At 36.8% G+C, this 20976-nt stretch overlaps 3 protein-coding genes across 3 annotated transcripts; 2 read left to right on the top strand and 1 right to left on the bottom strand.

The window, feature by feature from the left end:
- Positions 1-7: 7 nt before the first annotated feature.
- LOC109057429 (mucin-17-like) lies at positions 8-9796 on the top strand. Its single transcript, XM_042714912.1, has 17 exons — positions 8-154; positions 256-370; positions 866-2958; positions 4249-4509; positions 4731-4950; positions 5037-5193; positions 5289-5450; positions 5749-5868; positions 5959-6004; positions 6121-6224; positions 7063-7184; positions 7360-7631; positions 7712-7808; positions 7890-8173; positions 8316-8417; positions 8529-8657; positions 8736-9796. Exons 1-17 carry the CDS (start codon positions 40-42, stop codon positions 8837-8839), a joined length of 4503 nt encoding a protein of 1500 aa, XP_042570846.1. The 5' UTR covers positions 8-39; the 3' UTR covers positions 8840-9796.
- On the bottom strand, positions 9592-17450 carry LOC109084330 (gamma-aminobutyric acid receptor subunit rho-3). Its single transcript, XM_042714444.1, has 9 exons — positions 16711-17450; positions 14233-14345; positions 13029-13096; positions 12451-12674; positions 12291-12373; positions 11769-11906; positions 11493-11645; positions 10837-11030; positions 9592-10225 (listed from the first exon to the last, which is right to left on the bottom strand). Exons 1-9 carry the CDS (start codon positions 16848-16850, stop codon positions 9926-9928), a joined length of 1413 nt encoding a protein of 470 aa, XP_042570378.1. The 5' UTR covers positions 16851-17450; the 3' UTR covers positions 9592-9925.
- On the top strand, positions 16865-20103 carry hhla2b.1 (HERV-H LTR-associating 2b, tandem duplicate 1). Its single transcript, XM_042714911.1, is given in 4 exon segments — positions 16865-17021; positions 18779-18967; positions 19719-19936; positions 19939-20103. Coding segments are annotated over 4 exon segments (729 nt in total).
- Positions 20104-20976: the final 873 nt, after the last annotated feature.

Here is a 20976-nt window from a genome sequence, read left to right as displayed (position 1 = left end):
AGCTTAACCTGTCTGTAATTCCTCAGGCTCTACACGTGTATGTTAACTCTGCAGCTGTCAAAACAGCTGGATGTGTGTACTGTTAGTACTGCTATTGCAGGTCTTTGGAAGGACAGTACCAAGATTAGTTCTGATGGACCTCTCAGTCGAATCGGTGAGTGTTGAACTGTATGTACTGGTATTACCCAATTACAGCTTATCCAAGTGGTGTAAACAGTAAAAATGCAATTATTTTTTATTCTCTCTACTATACAGCCATATGTCATTTGCCCACTGATTCAGAAACCATTCGTTTGAACTCAACATTCACTTGGATGTCTGTAAATTTCAGTTCCAGTCACATTGATGACATCAAAGACAGTTTGAAATGGTAAATCTTGTATTTAGTGCATATTTTACACTGTGTATACTCCACATTTGTATCAAATTTCAATTATTTAAATTTCAGTTAATATATTTCCATGTCTCATGGGCTATATTCACACTGAAAATCAAAATGTCTGGATATCAAATTCAAATCAAATTTTATTTTTACAAAACATTCAAACTATATTACAAACTGAATGATTAATGATTAAACACCAGTCCAAACAAAAAGCAAATCAGAACTGTTGGCAGTGTGAACAAAGCCATTTAATGTGTGTTTAGTGTTAGTCCTAGAACAGCATTCCTGTCAACCAATCAGACATAAGCTTCAGGCCTAGTACTAGATTTGTGGTTTAGAACAACATTCTTATCAACCTATCATTTCCTCATTTTAGCAGCATATAATGGTTAGCATTTTTCGTTGACAAGAATGTTGTTTCAGGACTAAAAAAAAAAACTTTTCCAAACAAACTTTCCAATCTTGCTCTTTGTTTCTCAGTGCACAGGGTCAGACATTTGCTGTTATTTTAAATGAGAGCTGTGAAGTCTCACCTTCTGAGTCCTACCCAACTCAAGCTGTCCCTCCTAGAACAAGCTCTGAGAGCAGTGCTACATTCCCAAACATCACTTCTTCACCAGTAACTACAGATTGGTCACTGACCAATCAAACCCTCACTGTAGTCACACCATCTATCAGAAACACTTCTAATACACCACTTAATACAACAGTCCTAATATCCAATACATCCATCAACAGTACAGTCACTCAAACAAACACTGTGTCACATTATACAGCAAGCCTGCCAATAGGACCAGCGGTCAATATAGCAAGTAAACCAAATGAAATAACAACCTCAATGGTCAGTACAACACATAAAACAACTGATGTAACATCTCAGCCAGTCAATGCAGCAGTTACAACACACAGTGTAACAACCTCACCTGTCAGAACAACAGGTACATCAAACAATATACCAGCATCATTGGCCAGTACAAGTACACATGATATAATAACCCCATCAGTCAGTGCAATGGGTACACCATCTAATATAACAACCTCACCAGTTAGTACAAGAGATGTAACATTCAATATAACAACCCCACTGGTCCAAACAACAGGTACACCACACAATATAACATCATTACTGGTCAGTACAACATATACGTCACATGATATAATAACTCCAACAGTTAGCGCAACAAGTACACCATACAATATAACAACCTCACCATTCAAAATAACAGAAACAACACTCAATATAACAACCTCACTGCTCCAAACAACAGGCACATCACAAAATATAACAACCTCAACGGTCAGTACAACACTCAATGTAACAACTCAACCAGTCTACACAGAAGATCCAACAGACAATATAACAACCTCAACGGTCAGTACAACACAAACAACACTCAATGTAATAACTCAATTGATCAACACTGCAGATACAACAGACAATATAACAACCTCAACGGTCAGTACAACACATACAACACCTAATGTAACAACTCAACTGGTCAACACTGCAGATACGAGAGACAATATAAAAATCTCAACAGTCAGTACAACACATAAAACACTCAATATAACAACTCAACCGGTCTACACAGCAGATACAAAAGACAATATAACAACCTCAACGGTCAGTACAACACTCGATGTAACAACTCAACCGGTCTACACAGCAGATCCAACAGACAATATAACAATCTCAACAGTCAGTTCAACACATACAACACTCGATGTAACAACTCAACCGGTCTACACAGCAGATACAACAGACAATATTACAACCTCAACGGTCAGTACAACCCAAACAACACTCAATGTAATAACTCAACTGATCAACACTGCAGATACAATAGGCAATATAACAACCTCAACGGTCAGTACAACACATACAACACCTAATGTATCAACTCAACTGGTCAACACTGCAGATACAATAGACAATATTGCTACCTCACCTGTCAGTACAACACATACAACAATTAATGTAACAGCTCAACCGGTAGACACAGCAAATACAACAGACAATATAACAACCTCAACGGTCAGTACAACACATACAGCACCTAATGTATCAACTCAATTGGTCAACACTGCAGATACAAGAGACAATATAACATCCTCAATGGTCAGTACAATGCATACAACACTCAATATAGCAACTCAACCGATCAATACACCAAGTACACCACACAATATAGCAACCCCACCAATCAGTACAACAGGTACATCAAACAATATAACATCACTTGTCAGTACAACATATGTGTCACATGATATAATAACTACATCAGTCAGCAAAACACTTACAACAAAAAAAAAAACAACACAAAAAATAACAACAACACCAACCAAAAAAACAGTCACACCACTCAACCTCAGTACAACAGATACAACACACAATATAACAACCCCACCAGTCAATACAACAGTCACACCACTCAACCTTACTGTCACAAGACTCAGTTCAACAACTCCTCTAGTCAGTACAACAGCCACAGGACATGACACAACTGCTGCAGTCACAACACTTGATAAAAGTACAACAACTTTCAACACATCAATCACTGTTAATACAACAGGTATGCCACTCATTACAACAGCTATACCACCTTTTGACGTGGAAACAGCAACACTACTTAATACATCGGCACAGATAAGTGAAACACTTACTACAACAGTTAGACCAATAAATACAACAGTCACATCTCGCTTTACTACTGCCATGCCACTAAACACAACCGAACTTCATCCTTCAACAGTCATGCCATTCAATACAACAGTGACACTTCTCAACTCAACTTTCACATCCAAAACTGTGGAAAATGTGACACAATCTAACACAAGTAGTTCTCAAATCTCTGGTGTAGAGTTCACCACCACCACAACCTTTCCGCCAAATACAACACTGTTTAACTTGACAATACCATCACAAAGCACATTACACCTTAATGCAACAACACCCCCATTGAGCACTACACAATACAACACCACATTCACAACACATTTAAGCACTACTGGGCAAGACAACACAAAAGCATTTAACACTACATTATACACTCACAGTGTAACAACTCTCATAAAAAATAGTACAGATTTAGCAGAATTTAACGGAACACTTAAAATGACTCAGAACCACAAAAACACAGCTTATTTAAATGTGAGCTCTTCTGTTTTAAATACCACAACACAATACCCACATGTTACACAATATAACACAACCACTCTATTTAAAGATGCAACACCCTTAAATAATAAAATCCTAGCCCACACTACAGAATCACCAAGTAATGTAAATGAATCAAACACAACTCATCCTCTTAACAGTACAACTGAATTCAATACAACAACCATTTCTTATTACTCAAGGCAACTTCTGAATAATTCTACACTGGAGACCAAAAATGCTGAAACTGATACCACTACAGCTACACCAGAATTCAATACAACAATGTATTCGTTTAACTTCACAACTTTTAATACAACTGATGTAACTTATTCCAATATAACAGAACCCTTGTTCAATACAACACAATCAAATACAACAGCCTTTACAATGAACACAGTTTTGTTTAACACAACAGATGTGCCATTGAATGTAACCAATTTCAATGGGATTGATGTTAATCGTAGCATCAACACAACAGAGACCTCCAATAACACGTCAAAATTTAACACAACAGTAAGCCCTGCAATTAATACAACACGGTTTGATATGACAAACACAACACAGATACATACATCAACTTTTCCAACAAAAGAAAATATTACCAGTGGGCCAACCAACTCCACTTCCGAGCTTGTCAAAACAGTTAGTGTCCTCAACACAATACAGTCAAATGCAACAAAACAAAAAACACTAACATAAAAAACAATAACAAAAACAACTACAACAACAAATCCAATTAGCATTCTGAACATCATACCAACAAATACTACCATAATTAGCATTATCACAAATAGCAGTACAGATTCCACAACTACTCTATCAGTGACACATCCAAGCTCTCAGAACATCTCCACTTCCACAACAAAAGCTCCAAGTATTGCTCCAACTCCAACGACCAGTAAAAGCAACGCAACAACAGTCACTACAAGGCCTGCTGAGCCAACAACACTTGCAACCACTTCAGGTTTGACTATATTTCGTATCATTGCACAAAATTATACTTTGAACAATGTTTCAATGTTTTTTTCTTTGATCATATCATGAAAATCTATGGGGTCCGAACAACATTGGATCCCATTGAAAATGCAATAAAATTCTTTAGCAAAATATGTTTTGTGATGCCACTGTATATTTACATGCCATATCTTCAACAACTGCTCCTTTATTTTTGTTTATTTTTTTCAGAGGCAACAACTAAAAGCCCAGATGCAGTGGCTAGCAATCTTCTGAATCAAACACAGAATATGGCATCTTTAAACTCATCTCAGGTCAGTCAGCTGGTCAGCCAGCTAGAGACTGTTATCTCCGCACCCAACATTAGTCTGGATCTATGCCGAACAGTGCTGTCCGTCATCAACAACTTTCTTAACAGCTCTACAGATACTCTGGCTACCTCCTCTAACCAGTGAGATACGTGTGCAACACAAGCATTCAATGTCTGAAACAGTAAAACGTGAAATATTTCATGCAAATAATGTATGTGTTTTGTAGATTAATCCAAGCTGTGGATAATTTGGGTCTGAAACTTGTGATTCACAACCAGACTGAAAACATCATATTTGATTCACTCGCTTTGACTGTGACCAAAGTTGATGGGAGCAACTTTGGAACAACATCATTCTCAATTGCAGATCCCTTAAACCCACAGGTTATAAGAACTGAAGTCCAAAGCAATCCATTAACATTTTGGATGTTTTTGGAAGTCACACTCAAAATTTGGTGTTTATATTTCTGGTTATACAGGTCACAAAAGGACTTCAGAGACATGTCAGGGCAGTGGAAAGTTCCTCCCCTCTGGCCAAAATAACACTACCTGCATCCCTGACAGAGAACCTCTCTCCAGAAGAAAAGAAGATAGCTTCTAGAGTCCAGTTCACTTTCTTCCAGAAAAACACATTTTTTCAGGTAAAACTGGGTTGATTGGAGTTTTACATTTAAGGTGGCAGCACTGAACAATGTTTGTACATAACATTTTAAGAAAACCAATCAAACTCAGATTAAATGCAATAGTTTACAGAAAACTGAAAATTATGTCAATAAATATTCACTTTCATGTCATTCTGTCTTTTCCCATTACCATGTATTAAAGCTTCAAAGAATGCAAAAGCACCATAAAAAAAACTCCACACTGACCGGATAACATTTTCGGACAGATATGAATCTGCCTCATCAGTTGATTCTTTGATTTTGCATTTATCTACAGGATAAAAACCTGAGTCAGCAGATCCTGAACAGCCACATTCTGGGCTCTAGTGTGGCTAACCTGTCAATCAAAAACCTGACAGAGAACGTTGAGTTTACTCTGAGGAATAAGCAGCCTGTGGTGTGTGTGCTAACATATTTACTGTACATCATATCGCACCGTCAGCTGAAACCTGTCTGATCTATCTCTTCCTGAACTCCTTTCCCACAGGGGAACTATGTAGCTTCCTGTGTTTTCTGGGACTTTGACCGAAACGGTGAGATTACACGCCTACAGGAACTCCTTAGAAACTGTTATTAGGCCTAATGAAATGTGTGATCTGTCTAATGACTTAACTAATGTCTTTTAATTCCTGTGTTTTGGATTTTCTAGGAGGTTTAGGAGGCTGGAATTCCAGTGGCTGTTATGTCAAGAACAGCACAGAGAATGAAACCATCTGCAGCTGCAATCACCTGACAAGCTTTGCTGTACTACTGGTAAGTATGCCAGTGTGTGGGATTTTCTGCAGAAATGTCCACATCTTTAATCTAATTAATGTTTCACATCATGTCTAATAAACATTTATAAGTCAGAAAGATTCTTGATATCTAAATACATGGAGCACAAAGAGTGATGAGCACAGGCCTCAACACTGAATTTTTATTTGGCCTGCCAACATTTTCACTTAAATTTTTCAGCAACGTTTAAAAATAATTTTTACAGGAATACACATACATAAACTGTATATACTATAAATCAGTGAGATTTAAAAGAAGTCTCTTATGCTCACCCAGGCTGCATTAATTTGATCAAAGCAACAGTAAAACCAGTAATATTATGAAATATTATTACTAATTAAATAACTGTTTTCTATTTTAATATAGATAATTTATTCATGTGATGTCAAAGCGGAATTTTCAGCATCATTACTCCAGGCTTTAGAGTTATTTAATCCTTCAGAAATCATTTTAATATGCTGATTTGGTACTCAAGACACATTTCTTATTATTATCATCAATGTTGAAAACAATTGTGCTGCTTAAGGATTGTTTGAATATAAGGTTACAGAATTTATTTGAAACAGAAACATTTTACAATATTACAGTCACTTTTGATTTATTCTTGCTGAATAAAAGTTTTAATTTCTTACTGACCCTAAAATAACAATTTGGGGGAAAACAATTAAATAAACAAACAAATAGGTAGTGTATACATATACTTTAAACTGGCCATCCTTATTTTTGAGCACTGGATTAGCTATACATTACACATATTTGGGATTGTTGTACAGTATAAAGCTTTCATTAATCTTTTGCAACTTGTTTGTTTTTAAAGGACATTAGCCAGAAGAGTTTACCTAAATTACACACCAAAATCCTTACCTTCATCACTTACATCGGATGTGGGGTGTCTGCCATCTTTCTCTCGGTTACTCTGCTCACCTACCTCGCATTTGAGTGAGTAGCATCCTCCTTCTCAGTGTTTATAAGCCCTAAAATGAGATTAATCAAAACCCTCTGTGATGTATCTTATAAAATGCGACAAAATTATTCTCAACTGTAAACAAAAATTAACTTCCATCTGCAATTCCCAAAGAACATTTATTTACCCATTTCTTCTTTTTCACTTCAGCAAAATCCGCCGTGACATCCCTTCAAAGATCTTGATCCATTTGTGTTTCGGGCTGCTCTTGCTGAACCTGGTGTTCTTGTTGGATTCGTGGCTGGCGTTGTACAAAGATGCTGAAGGCCTGTGCATTTCCACAGCCTTCTTCCTGCACTACTTCCTGTTGGTCTCCTTCACCTGGATGGGGCTGGAGGCTCTGCATATGTACCTGGCCATCGTCAAAGTCTTCAACAACTTCATGTCCAGATACATGCTGAAATTTTCCCTGGTTGGCTGGGGTGAGTTCAGATGCTAAATTAACCTTGTGGTTTGTGGCTGTAGATGATTCCTGATTTAATTTCAAGATGTGTTCTTGCAGGAGTCCCTTTGGTTGTTGTCATTACTGTGATTGCGGTAAACAAAGAGAACTATGGCCTCATAAGCTATGGGGGGATTTCTGATGGCACTAATGATTTGTAAGTATTCCGCTCCTCATTTAAAGGTATCAGTCTTCATTACGTCATTGCTCCTAATGTTTCTATAATCCTCTCTTTTAGTTGTTGGCTGAAAAATGACATAGCGTTCTACGTGGCTGTTGTGGCGTACTTCTGTATCATATTTGTGTTGAACCTGGTCATGTTTGTGGTGGTGATGGTCCATCTGAGACGAATCAAGCGCCAAAACCCTCACAATAATCAGTATCGCAGCAGCTTGCAGGACCTACGTAGCATCGCAGGACTCACTTTCCTGCTCGGGCTTACATGGGGCTTCATCTTCTTCGCCTGGGGACCTGTCCGTTTGGCCTTCACGTACTTGTTTACAATTTTAAATTGCCTACAGGGTGAGAAACAATGTGATGGATTTTGTTTTATTCAAAAAGTCTACATAATACAGTTGGACGTATAGTTTTTTTAGTGTAATGCAAGTACCTTGGTTAATTGATGGAAAAAGGGTAATTTTTTATTGTTCTCTTCCTCTCTCAGGATTTTTTATTTTTATTTTCCACTGCGCTCTGAAAGAAAATGTCCGTAAACAGTGGAGAATGCACCTTTGCTGTGGCAGTTTACGACTGGCTGAAAATTCAGGTGTCGCCACATTACTGACCAAACTAAAAGCTAGCTGCAGATTACATTTAATAGATGTTTTATGGGTGTCTACTTTCAAACTCTCAAATTTATTTATTTTTTTTTCTGCAGAGTGGAGTCGGACAGCCACACAGAGCAACCACTCTAAAAAGACTTCGATTGTGAAGGCAGAATCAGGGATCCACAGTGGACCTCGAAGCTCAGTGAGCAGCGATGAATCAGTGCCGTCCCAAGGCATCGGTCTGTTCTGGCAAGAAATGTGCAAATGCAATTTATTCAAGTCAAGGCTGTTTTTAACTCTTTAATTTCACATTACAGGCTCACCAATGGATGACAGTCTGATCATATCAGGGGAAATGAATGACGACATGGTCCTAAACGAGATCTACAGTCAAATCCGTCCACGATTCAGATCTGAATAGCTTTTAGAAGAGGGTTATAAACGCAGACACGACTCTAGTTGAAGAAACAGACCACTAAATATTCTGTTTCTGTCATGCCTGAAAAAAAAATTATTACCAAGATAAGAATCTAATGACTCAGCTCAAAAACAAATGTCTTTTGTCATCAGTTTGTCTGAATAAATGTTATATGCAGTAAGGCTTTCAGCATTCAGATTTAAAGCCAGACATTTTGTTATTGGTAACTGAATCGGGCTGCTCACAGCTGAGTAATGAATAGCAAAAGCATGCACCTATGGGAGCAAATGCATAAAAGTATCTCCACATACTGAGAAGTGAGGAAATGGTATATTATGCTTTTGCAGCGTCAAGGGTTTTAAACTCCTATATATTTTTAACAAATAGTATTAAACAACTCTTCTGCAAATAAATAAATAATAATATAAAGCTATGATGCAAGTGCATCAAATAGTACTTAAAAATGTTTTATAATAGATGGACTACATTTAAAATGAAGGGAAAAAAGGGGGATTTCTCTTTTTTTATCCTCAATTCTGTCTTAAAAAGCATATAAATCTGCCAGATGTGTTGTAGAAAGACTGAGATATGTCCATTGTCCATAGAGTTGTTTATTAGTTTTTCCACATTTTATAGTCACTTTTGTAATTCTCATATAAGGAGGAAATATGAAGTTAAAATGCTAATGTATCACAAATTTGTTACATGTAATCAAATGTGCTTTCTATGTACTGTATAAAACAGCATTTGTCTGATATTATTTTTGAGTAGTGTAAGGGTTCTGTTTAGGCAAAATATAGTATAATAGTAATATTGTTTATCATGTTTTGATATAGATATATATTTAACAATTTTGTAGTTTTATGAATTTATGAAAATTTCACATTTGCACATTTTAGGTAGAGTAAGGATTCTGAGATTCTAACATAATAAATAATTTATAACTTTTTGTCTATGATACAGATGTGTTTGTTTGTGTGTGTGAGTTTGAATTTTATCATTGTGGCATGTGATCACATTCAAGCAGTCAAAGTGTATGAGAGTCTTATAAACTCAGAGCTGGTTTTCTGGATAACATTCTCTCTTGCTTTAGGAGTAGATGCTCCAGTAGATGATATTGAAGAGAAAGTATGCCAAAGGAAAGAATATTCTGGAATAGGAGTCGATCTTGTAACTGTTGCTCATGATATGGTTGACACTTTGGCGGACAGAACGCCGCCGACGGAGGCGTGTGCCCAGAACGGGAGGGAGGTCGGGTGTTGTGGAGTTCTGGGAGGATATGCATGTGTCTGTGTTTAGGTCAGAGAGTGGAAATGCGCTGAGCTCTATGTCCTGGTCATGAAAGCAGCCATCAAATGCCATGGCTTGAGATGCATCATATCCCGAGAGCTGTAGGAGGCAAAAACAATTTTTCAGTTATTTATGTGGTATGATTTTTTTAAATACAACATATTGGACATTCAAGAAATAGTGCACCAAAAAAATTTAATTCTTTAGCTCCAAAATAAAAAATTATGTCTATGGCAGATGTCTGACGAGCAAGGACCAAAGACATTTTGATGTTATTGAGGTCCACAAGGGCCATATTTGAGATTACCCATGAATAATCACTCAAATCTTGTTCCATTCACAGACAGCTATCATATACAGTAGGTTAGAATTATATTGCACATGATTAATAGGTTACTTTTTTTTTTGTCCTTTTGGAACTTGACAATGTGGATAAAAATATATCTGATTTATATATATATATATAAAATATTTAATATTTATTAAAAGCATTTTTTATGCTGTCTTAAGTCCAATTTCCATTTATTATTTTTATTTTGCATTTATTGAGCGATTACAGTATTTGATCAACAGGGGGAGACATTTTGATATTTTGCTGTTTTTTCTTGGTATGTCGAGAGAATGCATCATTACACCGAAAATACTGACAATTTGTATGGAATTTAGAGTGAATAAATTGAGAAACTTAGGATGTTTAAGGGAACTTTGACCTTTAATTGCTTGAGTTTCTTCATTTCCTCCTTAGTAGTGAAGTAATTGACAGCTGCGTACTCAATGACGGACAGAAACACAAACAGGAAGCTGGTCCACAAATAGATGTCCACCGCTTTCACATATGATACCTGAGGCATGGACGCTGACACTCCCGTAATTATGGTGGACATAGTCAACACTGTTGTGATGCCTGGGTTGAACACACATGCAGAGAGACACACATCTGCAATCACATTTATCATTGTTCAGATAATTGAAATGCAGTTCAGAGGTTGAGATCCAGTCGTTTTAGTACAAATCCACACAACTGGGAATGTTTGGAAATCTCAAAAGATTTCCTTACACAGATTTCTCAACAGGTTCTTTTGGCCACATTGACCAACAGAAAGCTGCTTGGTTTGAAAGTGACTTCTGAGTGAGCTATGCTTTAAAGCATCATTACACAATTGACACCAGACAATTGACCTTTATAGCCCAAGAAATTTCTTGATAATTCCAAACCAAACATATACTAATCACCAGCAACCCAAACTTCTGTGACATTATCACTAACAATCACCACCAACAATCACCAACAAAACAACAACCACTTATCAGCATTTAATGAACTAACATTTCCACCATTGCATGTGTTTGTATATGTGTTACGCACCAAGCGAGACACGGGCTGGCACTGCCCGCCTGTCGATCCAAAAAGACACCCAGGACAGCACAACCATCAGCATTGTAGGAAAATAAGTTTGCAGCATAAAGAAGAATATATGTCTTCTGAGGATGAAGTTGATGTAGAGCCTGTTGTACCAGCCTGACAGAAACACATGTAAAGTCAGGAATTAATGACCTACTGATATATTACCAAACAGGACAAAGAGATAAGATTTGTCATAGTATGAATACACAGAAGGAGAGAGAGGAAAGCGTGCTGTACCCGTGCTGCTGTACAGAGCCAGACCGTGTGACGGGTGAAACTCTTCAATGAAGAACTGAGAGAGGGCAATCTCATCTGTCCTCAAAGAGTCATCACCATTTTTCCAGTACAACATGAGGTCGTTCTCAGCATATGCATCTGAATGGGATACAGGAGAGAAGCCAAAAGATGAAGAAAAGAGGCAAAAGATTGTGCGCCCTTGCTGAATTCATGTTCATATACATGGATCATTTGAAGTGTGCTATAATGGCACCATTTTATTAATGTTCTGGATTCAAACAACATTTGTGGCATAATATTGCTTCCTGAAGAAAGTCATTTCAAATCGGTCCTCATCTGATCACCTCTCATCATTACCATTATTTTACTGTCTAAATGGTGTCTAAAAAAGCTGCAAATCTGAATCCACAATTGCAATGTTTTCCCAACCTGTAAAATATCAGCTAAAAAAAAAGAAACAACGTAGGTGGGACTCAATAAAAATTACACAAGAACTGAAGATGTTTCTAGGTGGGCACGCACAGCTCTCCAATTCCAGGGAACAGTTCTGAGTGTCCAGTGGGAATCTACTGAAGTCCATTGAGCACAGAGAAGTAACTGTAATCCTGCAATAAAGAGAATAGTCCAGTATTAAAACATTACATAAAAAGTAAATTAATCATCAGAGGTTGCAGGTACCTACCTGACGCTGTAAAGGATGTTGCCGTCTGGGTAGACCCTCAGCATTATGTTCTCCATGGTGGTATCATGGATGAAGGAGCGCTTGGAATGGACGAAAAAGACATCAGGTTTCCAGATCTTCTTTATCAGCCGGCCGTCGAATGTGCGGCTCAGATTGTTACTGGAGGGAAAAGCCAACCGTTCATCCTTCCAATAATGCCTCAGATACAGGGTCATTGTGAAGTCCTGAAAGAGACCTTTAGATTTTACTGACCTTAAGATAAATATGACAACTTATTAAGGGCAACAGTGCAGGGCAGTGACTGACATTTTGGTGTAAAAAAAAATGGTTTTGACATAAACCAGAAAGACCTTTTATATTGCTGAGATTTACTTTGTAGGAAGCCTTTAATTTTGTAAATTTTGAAATATTGAAGTTTGCAAAGAACATTTTATATCTATAGAATTAAGAACTGAGAATCTGAGGTTTGTATTGAGATTACTGAAATAATCGCATAATGACTAAAAGAATCATAATGGAACTTTTAAAGAGCTAGAACCATTACTGTATTTACACAAAAAGACAATGTGGACTTTTACCATGTTTACTTCAGAGATGCTGTCTATACTCTCCACCTGCACATCAATGCCCACAGGGATGGCAGATCCTGCAGAGCAGAAGACACAATGCATTTGCATATTGGTTCAGGAGGACAACAGTAATGCCTTTGATATCAACTTAGAGAGAAACCGCCTCAGTTATTCCTACAGAGTGAGCATATGGAGCTCAAAATGTTACTCTAATCCTATTTGTCCCCTCATTAATTAACAGTGGTCCACTGAATGGAAAGCATTAAAAGCCTGGTTCCACTTCTCAGTTTTCTTCAATCATGTAAAAGAAAGCATAATCACCAATAAACTACCGTCTTATCAAAACCTTATCGATCTCTTCATCCTCCTGCTTCCTCTTTAGGTTAAAGCACTGGCAGATTAGAGCGCCGCCCTGCTGGCTAAAAGGAAGTGATACGATTTATGCTTCCATCTAGGCCTCCACTCACAGTGAGAGAAAAAAAAAAAGATTTAAGATTGTAGTTGCAGATAATAATAAGGGCCTCTCAAGTGTACTTAAAGAGAGCGACTAGAGTTTCTCAACACACTTAAGTTGCTACTTAGCAAAATGTTCATAAATTCCATATCATACTTTAATTAAAACCTCAAACAATAACTTTACAATAGCAGAACAGCAATCTGAGGTGATTGTTAGTGGATATATACAGTCACTTTCCCAGTATATGTACTGTTTTAGAAATAAAATTCAGTCAACTGAATAAACTTAATTTAATACAATATACTGTTAAATATTTTGCTTATATTTATGTGTATACTATCCTGGTTTAGAAAAGGCAGTTGCTATGATAACTGATATTTTTATTAAGTGTTCAAATATGTGTGAAAATGGTCTATGTGGCATCTTGCACTTTTCCATCTATTTTAACAGGCCTGGGATGTAATCCAGATTACTGTCCACCAAAGCACATCTGTGTCCTCAACACCCATTGTCTAATTTGTGTTTGGCACAATCTGTGTCATGTTTGAATTTAGGACCACACTCACTGTGTCAAAGTCACCTCTGCCCACTTTCCCCGAAGCAGAGTGATGGCAACATCCGCCTCGCTCTGCCCTCTGACACAGTGAAATGGTGCAGTCCATTTCTAATCAGGCTTATTAAAAAAATACTCTAACAGTGATTTTCAAGGTCAAGATGAAAACTGATAATTGGAGCAAATAAACAGTGAGTCCTGACCTCCAAAACCAGGCCTCATGGCAAAGTCATGGTCTTCGATTCTTAGCAGCTGTTCAGTTTTGATCAGGAGGGACTTAGTGCTGTCCTTTCTCTTTAATTTGTAGTCAATCCGTCTGAAAATTGAGAAAAAAAGGTTCAGGAGAAAAACACACACAGGCCATTATTGCACTTCTGTGGCATTTCAACAGGAGGGAATAACGGCAAAATTGTCCAGGGCCCTGTGAGTAGGAGTCCCTTGCATTACAGAGAGAGAACTAAAACATGTTTTAATCATTTGCCCGGCCTGTTTCCATGTCAGAACATTACTCTAAATATCTGCCTCAGTGCTCCAGCATCTGTAATACAAAAATAATTACTCAGCCATTAGAGGAATAATTTATAAAAAGCAGCTTGTCGTTCAACAGTGGTTGTGTGTGCCAGATTGTGAAAATGAGCTACAGTTTAGAGCAGTTCCAGAAGCCTCCTGAGCAAACTGTTTTCCGATCCCTGAGAGATGAGACATGAAATATGCCAAAAACACAGCAGTAACTAGTGAAGGTCAGTCGTAGACATACAATGTTTCCTCTAACATAGCCTTTCCGTCTGCATGGTTTAATTGAAACACCAAATATACTGTCAATCATGCTGTGCTCATTATATGGCAAAGTTAATTGCACACTGAAGCGCAATTACTAAATTAATCCTCAAACTGAATACAGAGCCACACAACTACTAATGACTGTTGTCATTACGCAATCATGCAAACAAAAACACAACAGAAGACTAATGACACAATGCATGCTGCTGTACACCGCTGTGAATATCTGAAAAATTTAATTATAAAAACTAAATACATATAAATATAGTTAAATGAATGCATTTTTTACCATATATTAACCTCTTTCTAAAAACAGAGATCACCATGATAAAGCTTTTATAAATTTTCAATGCAATGACACATTATACATGAACAAAAACTACCTTGAAAACCTGGCTGACACTGTAAAAAAGCTTTTTAGGAAACTGCAGGCGTGACTTTAATGCCAAACAGCAGTTTGGCTGTGCTCCATCCTCCACTATGAAAGGAAGAGCAGATGATGGCACCAGGATGGTTTTAATTACAGAATGAAAGAACATTCTCACTCCTGTGGTTGTGTGTGACTCATTGCTTTGTGGTGCAACCACTAACAACAGATTAAAGCCAGACTTTATTCCTCATGTAGACAGATATTACAGAGACAATTCAATGATTCACATTTTCATTACTTTAAACAAAATAGACTATAATACTACATAAACTAAAATAAACTATAAATATTAAATAAAATATATTTCGGCTAGTTGCCAAGCCAACTTTTTTTCATTTTCATTTAGATTGATTACTGCAAAAATAACTAAACCTAAATTAACTATAAATTAATAAATGAAAAGTAAGCAAAACTACTGTATAATAGACATATAAATAAATAAATAAATAAATAAAAACCAAAACTTTCACTAAAATTAAAGTGAACACAGAAAATACAAAATAATAATAATCCAAATATTAACAATGTTACTAAAATAATACAGATTCTCACTATTAGAGGCAACTTATCTACCTTGTAATATCCAATATAGCACACCTGAGTCTATCAGAAATCCCCCAATGGAACACTATTTTCCAGTCAGCCACATGCTAAGTAACACAGAAACCCTTCAAACATGGTTCTGGTGTCCTCCACTCTAATTAAACCCCCTGTTTACTCTTTCCTAATTACGGCCCATCTGTTCACACACTGAACCATGCTGGCAAATGACAAACTAGCAACACAGTTATGCAAAACTGATCTAATATTTAAATACTATTACATGTCTAAAAGTCCAAACAAAGTACTTTTAGAGTTATTACAACTGACAATACATAAATGTTTAAATTTGCAGAAGATAAAAAAGTTCAATTGAATCTATCAAACAACCTACTGTTATGTACACTACTGTTCAAAATTTTGGGGTTGGTAAGATTTTGTTATATTTTTGAAAGAAGTATCTTATGCTCACCATGAAGGCTGCATTTATTTAATCAAAAATACAATATTTTGAAATTACCATTTAAAATAATTAAATTATTTATATTAAAAAAATAAGATATTTTAAATTGTAATTTATTTCTATGATGGCAAAGCTGAATTTAAAGCAGTAATTACTCCAGTCTTTAGTGTCACATGATCCTTTAAAAATCATTCTAATATGCTATCTGCTCAAGAAACATTTCTTATCATTATCAATGTTGAAAACAGTTGTGCTGGCTAATATTTTTGTGGAAACCATGATACATTTTTGTCAAAAGTTTTTATTAATATGAAGTTCGTGTAAGAACAACATTTATTAGAAATAGATATCTTTTGCAACATTATAAATGTTTTTGTTGTCATTTTTCCATAAATTTTATTAATTGCTTAATAAGCATACTGACCCCAAACTTCTGAAGTCAAAAGAGTTTAAATATTTATTACTCACCCTCGTAATCTGTTTTTGCCATGTTCAGCCAAGTAAACATCCTTGTTTTTCTTCCGGTTAGGGTAGGGGATGTTGAGCAAGGTGACAGGCCAGAGACAAGCGAGGCACAGCAGTCTGAGAGTCAGCAGGACCAGCTTCATGTCCAGACACAATGATGGAAGACCTGTTTCCCTTCGTCTGTAGCTGTGGTCCAGAAATCTTCCACGGAGCCAAGACGGGATGGTTCCTGGGTCCTGGCCATCCCAAGCAAACCTCAGCTGAGACGGCACTGGGAAACGTTACCGTATCTGCTGATGTTCCCACATCTCCCAGTACAATCGCAAATCTGAAATCTAGTTTGTTTGATCATATTAGAGCATATATTCAGCATTCATCACCGCATACTTGGGCTGATTGTGTGTGTCAGCATGTGTCTGGTCGCTGTTGTCGACACACTCTGGCTCGGTGGTGCTTTGTAACCCAAACATAAATCAACAGGAACTTATACAGTAATAAAAGAATGACATTAATTCCTCAAATCCTCTTATCCGTAGCTCTTATCTGTAGCTGGTGGATCTTCCCTTAACCTACACAGTGGGATGGGGACATCTCTAATCGGGATTTCCACATGCCAGGAGTTATAGTTTTATGTCATCACTGTTGAAGATAAACTTGTCATTCCTGTCCATTCATGTTCATACACTTCATTCACTGATGCTGAGGTGGAAAGTATACAAAGCGAACAAATAAGAGACAATAAGATTAACCTAAACATCAGAGTGACATGTTGCATTGTCATATGGTGATGTAATCCTGTCATTGCCCTCTTGTTTACCTTCTTTCAAGAAAATAGTATTGGTATCACAGATGAACATTTGAAGGTAGTAGTGCTGGTTAAAAAAATTTGCATCTGTGTTTTGTAGAGCACCACTCTGGCATCACCTGATCTGCTCCAGTTTTAGACAGTTATTATTATAAAAAGCTCAGAGACTAACCAATCAAATCACATTAATGCAATCAATTACATTACAGAAGCATAAAGGGAGGTGGGGGAGCAAGCTCAAAGGATGGACAGATACAAAGAGGGGGAAAAAAATCCATGTGTCCAGTAATCCCAGTGCGTTGCCTAATCTGGTGGATTACGGCCTGATCAGCAGTAGAGACAAGATACATCATCACATATACTGTAGCTGCATTAAGTTTGACTGGTTAGCTAAACATATCACAAGAGGAATTTGACAACTTATCAAAGAGAAAAAAATGAGAGAACACTTCCTGTTATAAAAAAAGAAGTTTAACCTTGGCCCTTAGTCTCATGGCACCCAGCAAAAAAAAAATAAAAAATCATGGTGTTTTTTTTATAGGGGTGCACAATAAATATCGGCCGATAATTAATGCGCATCTCATCAGTAAAGCTCTAATCAGCGGTAAATTCCAAACGACATTACGCTCAAGCTTAATGTAAAATGTTTAGATCATAGAACTGAAGGGTAATGTCAAAATCTTCACATCTCCATTTTCAAGAATACTGAATTTGACTCTTCACTTAAACAAGTCTGGTCACCTTAACCTGAATCTATTGTTCTCTGGGTTAAACAGTTGCATGAAGTGTCTGGAAAATGTATTTGTAAAAATTTCAATCAATCCGATATCCCGCCAAAAAGCAGCATTTAATTAATAAATATAGTGAATGACCACATTATTTTCCACTGTAGTTAAAGTCTTCAAGAAGAGAGAGTAATGACAGCGGTGCATTTTTGGATTTGTCTAATATTGTTGTGGATTGTTGCTGATACAAATGGGAAAACTCCAGGTAATAGCCATTTACCATAGACTTAACAATAAAACCTTCACTTCTGTAGGCCAACAGTGTAGTTCATCATCTCTAGAACATTTTTTTATATGATTTCCTGGTCTAAACAGTCTCAGACACACCATGAGGTCATTACATGGTTTGAAATATGAAAGTATTAAACTAAAAGAAACATCGCTGAGACCTATAGCAGGGTTTTTCATCTGTGTGACTAGACATATTTGGTAAAAAAAACTTTTAAATGACTTGTTGTTCTTATACATCGTTCTAAACAAGGGAGTGGCCAGATAGATCAGCCGGATCAAGGCTACAAAGGCAGTACCTCACTATTCACTGAAATGATTTCCTCTGGTAATGCATCTCTTCATATCCAGAAGCGCGGCCCACAGGACAAGGGGAAGTACAGGTGCCTTGTCACCAGCAGTCGAGAAACTACTGAGCACTTCATCATAGTCAAGGTGGAAGGTGGGCTGTCATAAAGTTGTGTTCAAGAGTTTAGCAACCATAAATGAAATTATCTTACATCATAGGGTCAGTAGTTACCATGTGATGTGTAAGACTAATAACGAATATCATGTAGTGAACTGTAACTGTTTGCTAAAGAGCCTTTCCATTGATAGAGGACAAAACGGGGACTGCAACTCTTGAAAAATTAAGTAAGTTTTTTGCCTTTTCAACACAAAGGAGCCGTGAAAAGAGGAACTTACCTTCAAGTGGTCAAATTAAATATATGAAGTTTGAAAGTTTTGTTTTTTCTAGCATTCCAGCAATAACCATTCACAATTAAACAAAGTTAATAATAATAATAACAAAATGTACTTTCATTTCAAGTACCACAGAAGGAGCAGATAAATAAAATAAATTGGACATAAAATCCTGGGAGATAATTTTAGAAAAAAAATATATATATAAATCCAAAGGTAAAATTGCTCATCACAAAGTACAGTTGCTTATAAACTCCCACAGAATCCCAGACGATACAAAACAGGACGGATGGATATTAGTAGTCGTCGTCGTAGTAGTAGTAGTAGTAGTTTAATGCCAAAAGTAGGACAAAGCTTAATATTAAGTCTAACAAACATGAGGTTTGTTCTTTTAAAACTTTAAGAAAAAAATGTGCCTAATTTTAATTATATATGCCAAAACAACCACATGTGACTTGAAAATGATAACACCGCCACAAACAACAAAACAAAAAAAAACTCTGTCATTCCAGCCCCTATCCAGTCTGTGAGCCTGGAGACAACACATCTCAGTGGTTTTGAGGAAGTCTCATGCTCCTGTCGAGACGTCTACCCTCCTCCCTGTGTAAACCTGTTCATAGAGCCGGCTGGTCTACCTGATTCCCTCGAACCCATCACACACAAAACAGCTGACAAAAAAGGCCTGTTCTCGGTGGAGAGCAAACTCAAGAAATTGAACAATCTGACCTACAGTACATCTGCCTCGTCCAATCATTCTACAGGTCTCAGACATGGAGGGCATCACTGCAGGAGAAAGGTTTGATCTCACGGAGCAAATTCATAGATGTCTGGACACGTTACATTGAATTTCATCATCATTATTATTACACGACATTGCATCACAAAATATTTCCATGACTAACCAAACAGTTACACGCAGTCGAGAGAATATCATGTACCACAATGTTTGTTCATCTTACTGACCTTTCAAATGGCTGAGACTAGAGCACACTGGAACCAACCTACACCTGCATCCTGTCTCCTCACCAGATCAAACATGAGGTCCATACAAGAGTTAACATCACACAGACCAAACATGAGGACTATACAACAGTCAACATCACACTAAAGCCTGGTGAGAGCATGTCATACCCTGTAAACCATCACTTTGCGCAAACATTTCTAACTTGCTCAACATTTCTAAATTTAAAAATGAAGTTAAATTCCCAAACAATAGTATTTTCCTTTATGAAGCATATAGTTTGGCTCTGAAATCCAAAACACTCTTTCTGCAATTCGTTATTATCTTACGTTTTGGCAAATTGGTGTCTAATTTATATCAGTTCCTTAAAGGGATAGTTTACCCAAAAATGAAAATTGAAAATCTGCTTACCCCCAGGGGGCATCCAAGATGTATGTGACTGTTTCTTCAGTAGAAAACAGAGATTTTTAACTAAAACTGTTGCAGTCTGTCAGTCCAGGCTTCTGTAATTTTATCAAGCATCACTTTTTTTGTAGAGTGAGACAAACCAAACAATACCACACAATCACAGAATTAATGAAATGCATTTGTACTTATGTTTGTGCTGTTGTTTTCCCTCCAAAATGATGTCACTTCCTGAATGATGATGAGTGATATATAGAATTTTGTTAAAATTAAAGCAAAAAAAAAACCTTAAAAAAACCTAAAATTTAAAACTATATTAAAAATTAAAACATGTTAAGTTTGGCAAAAATCTCTTTAGTGGATGATTCCTTCAGTTAACGAAACAGCAAGATGGGGATGTTGAA

This window comes from Cyprinus carpio, chromosome A24 (assembly GCF_018340385.1).
Source record: "Cyprinus carpio isolate SPL01 chromosome A24, ASM1834038v1, whole genome shotgun sequence".
Lineage (NCBI taxonomy): Eukaryota > Metazoa > Chordata > Actinopteri > Cypriniformes > Cyprinidae > Cyprinus > Cyprinus carpio.
Note: the sequence above shows the minus strand (reverse complement) of the source record. Positions and strands in the feature narration are given on the sequence as shown.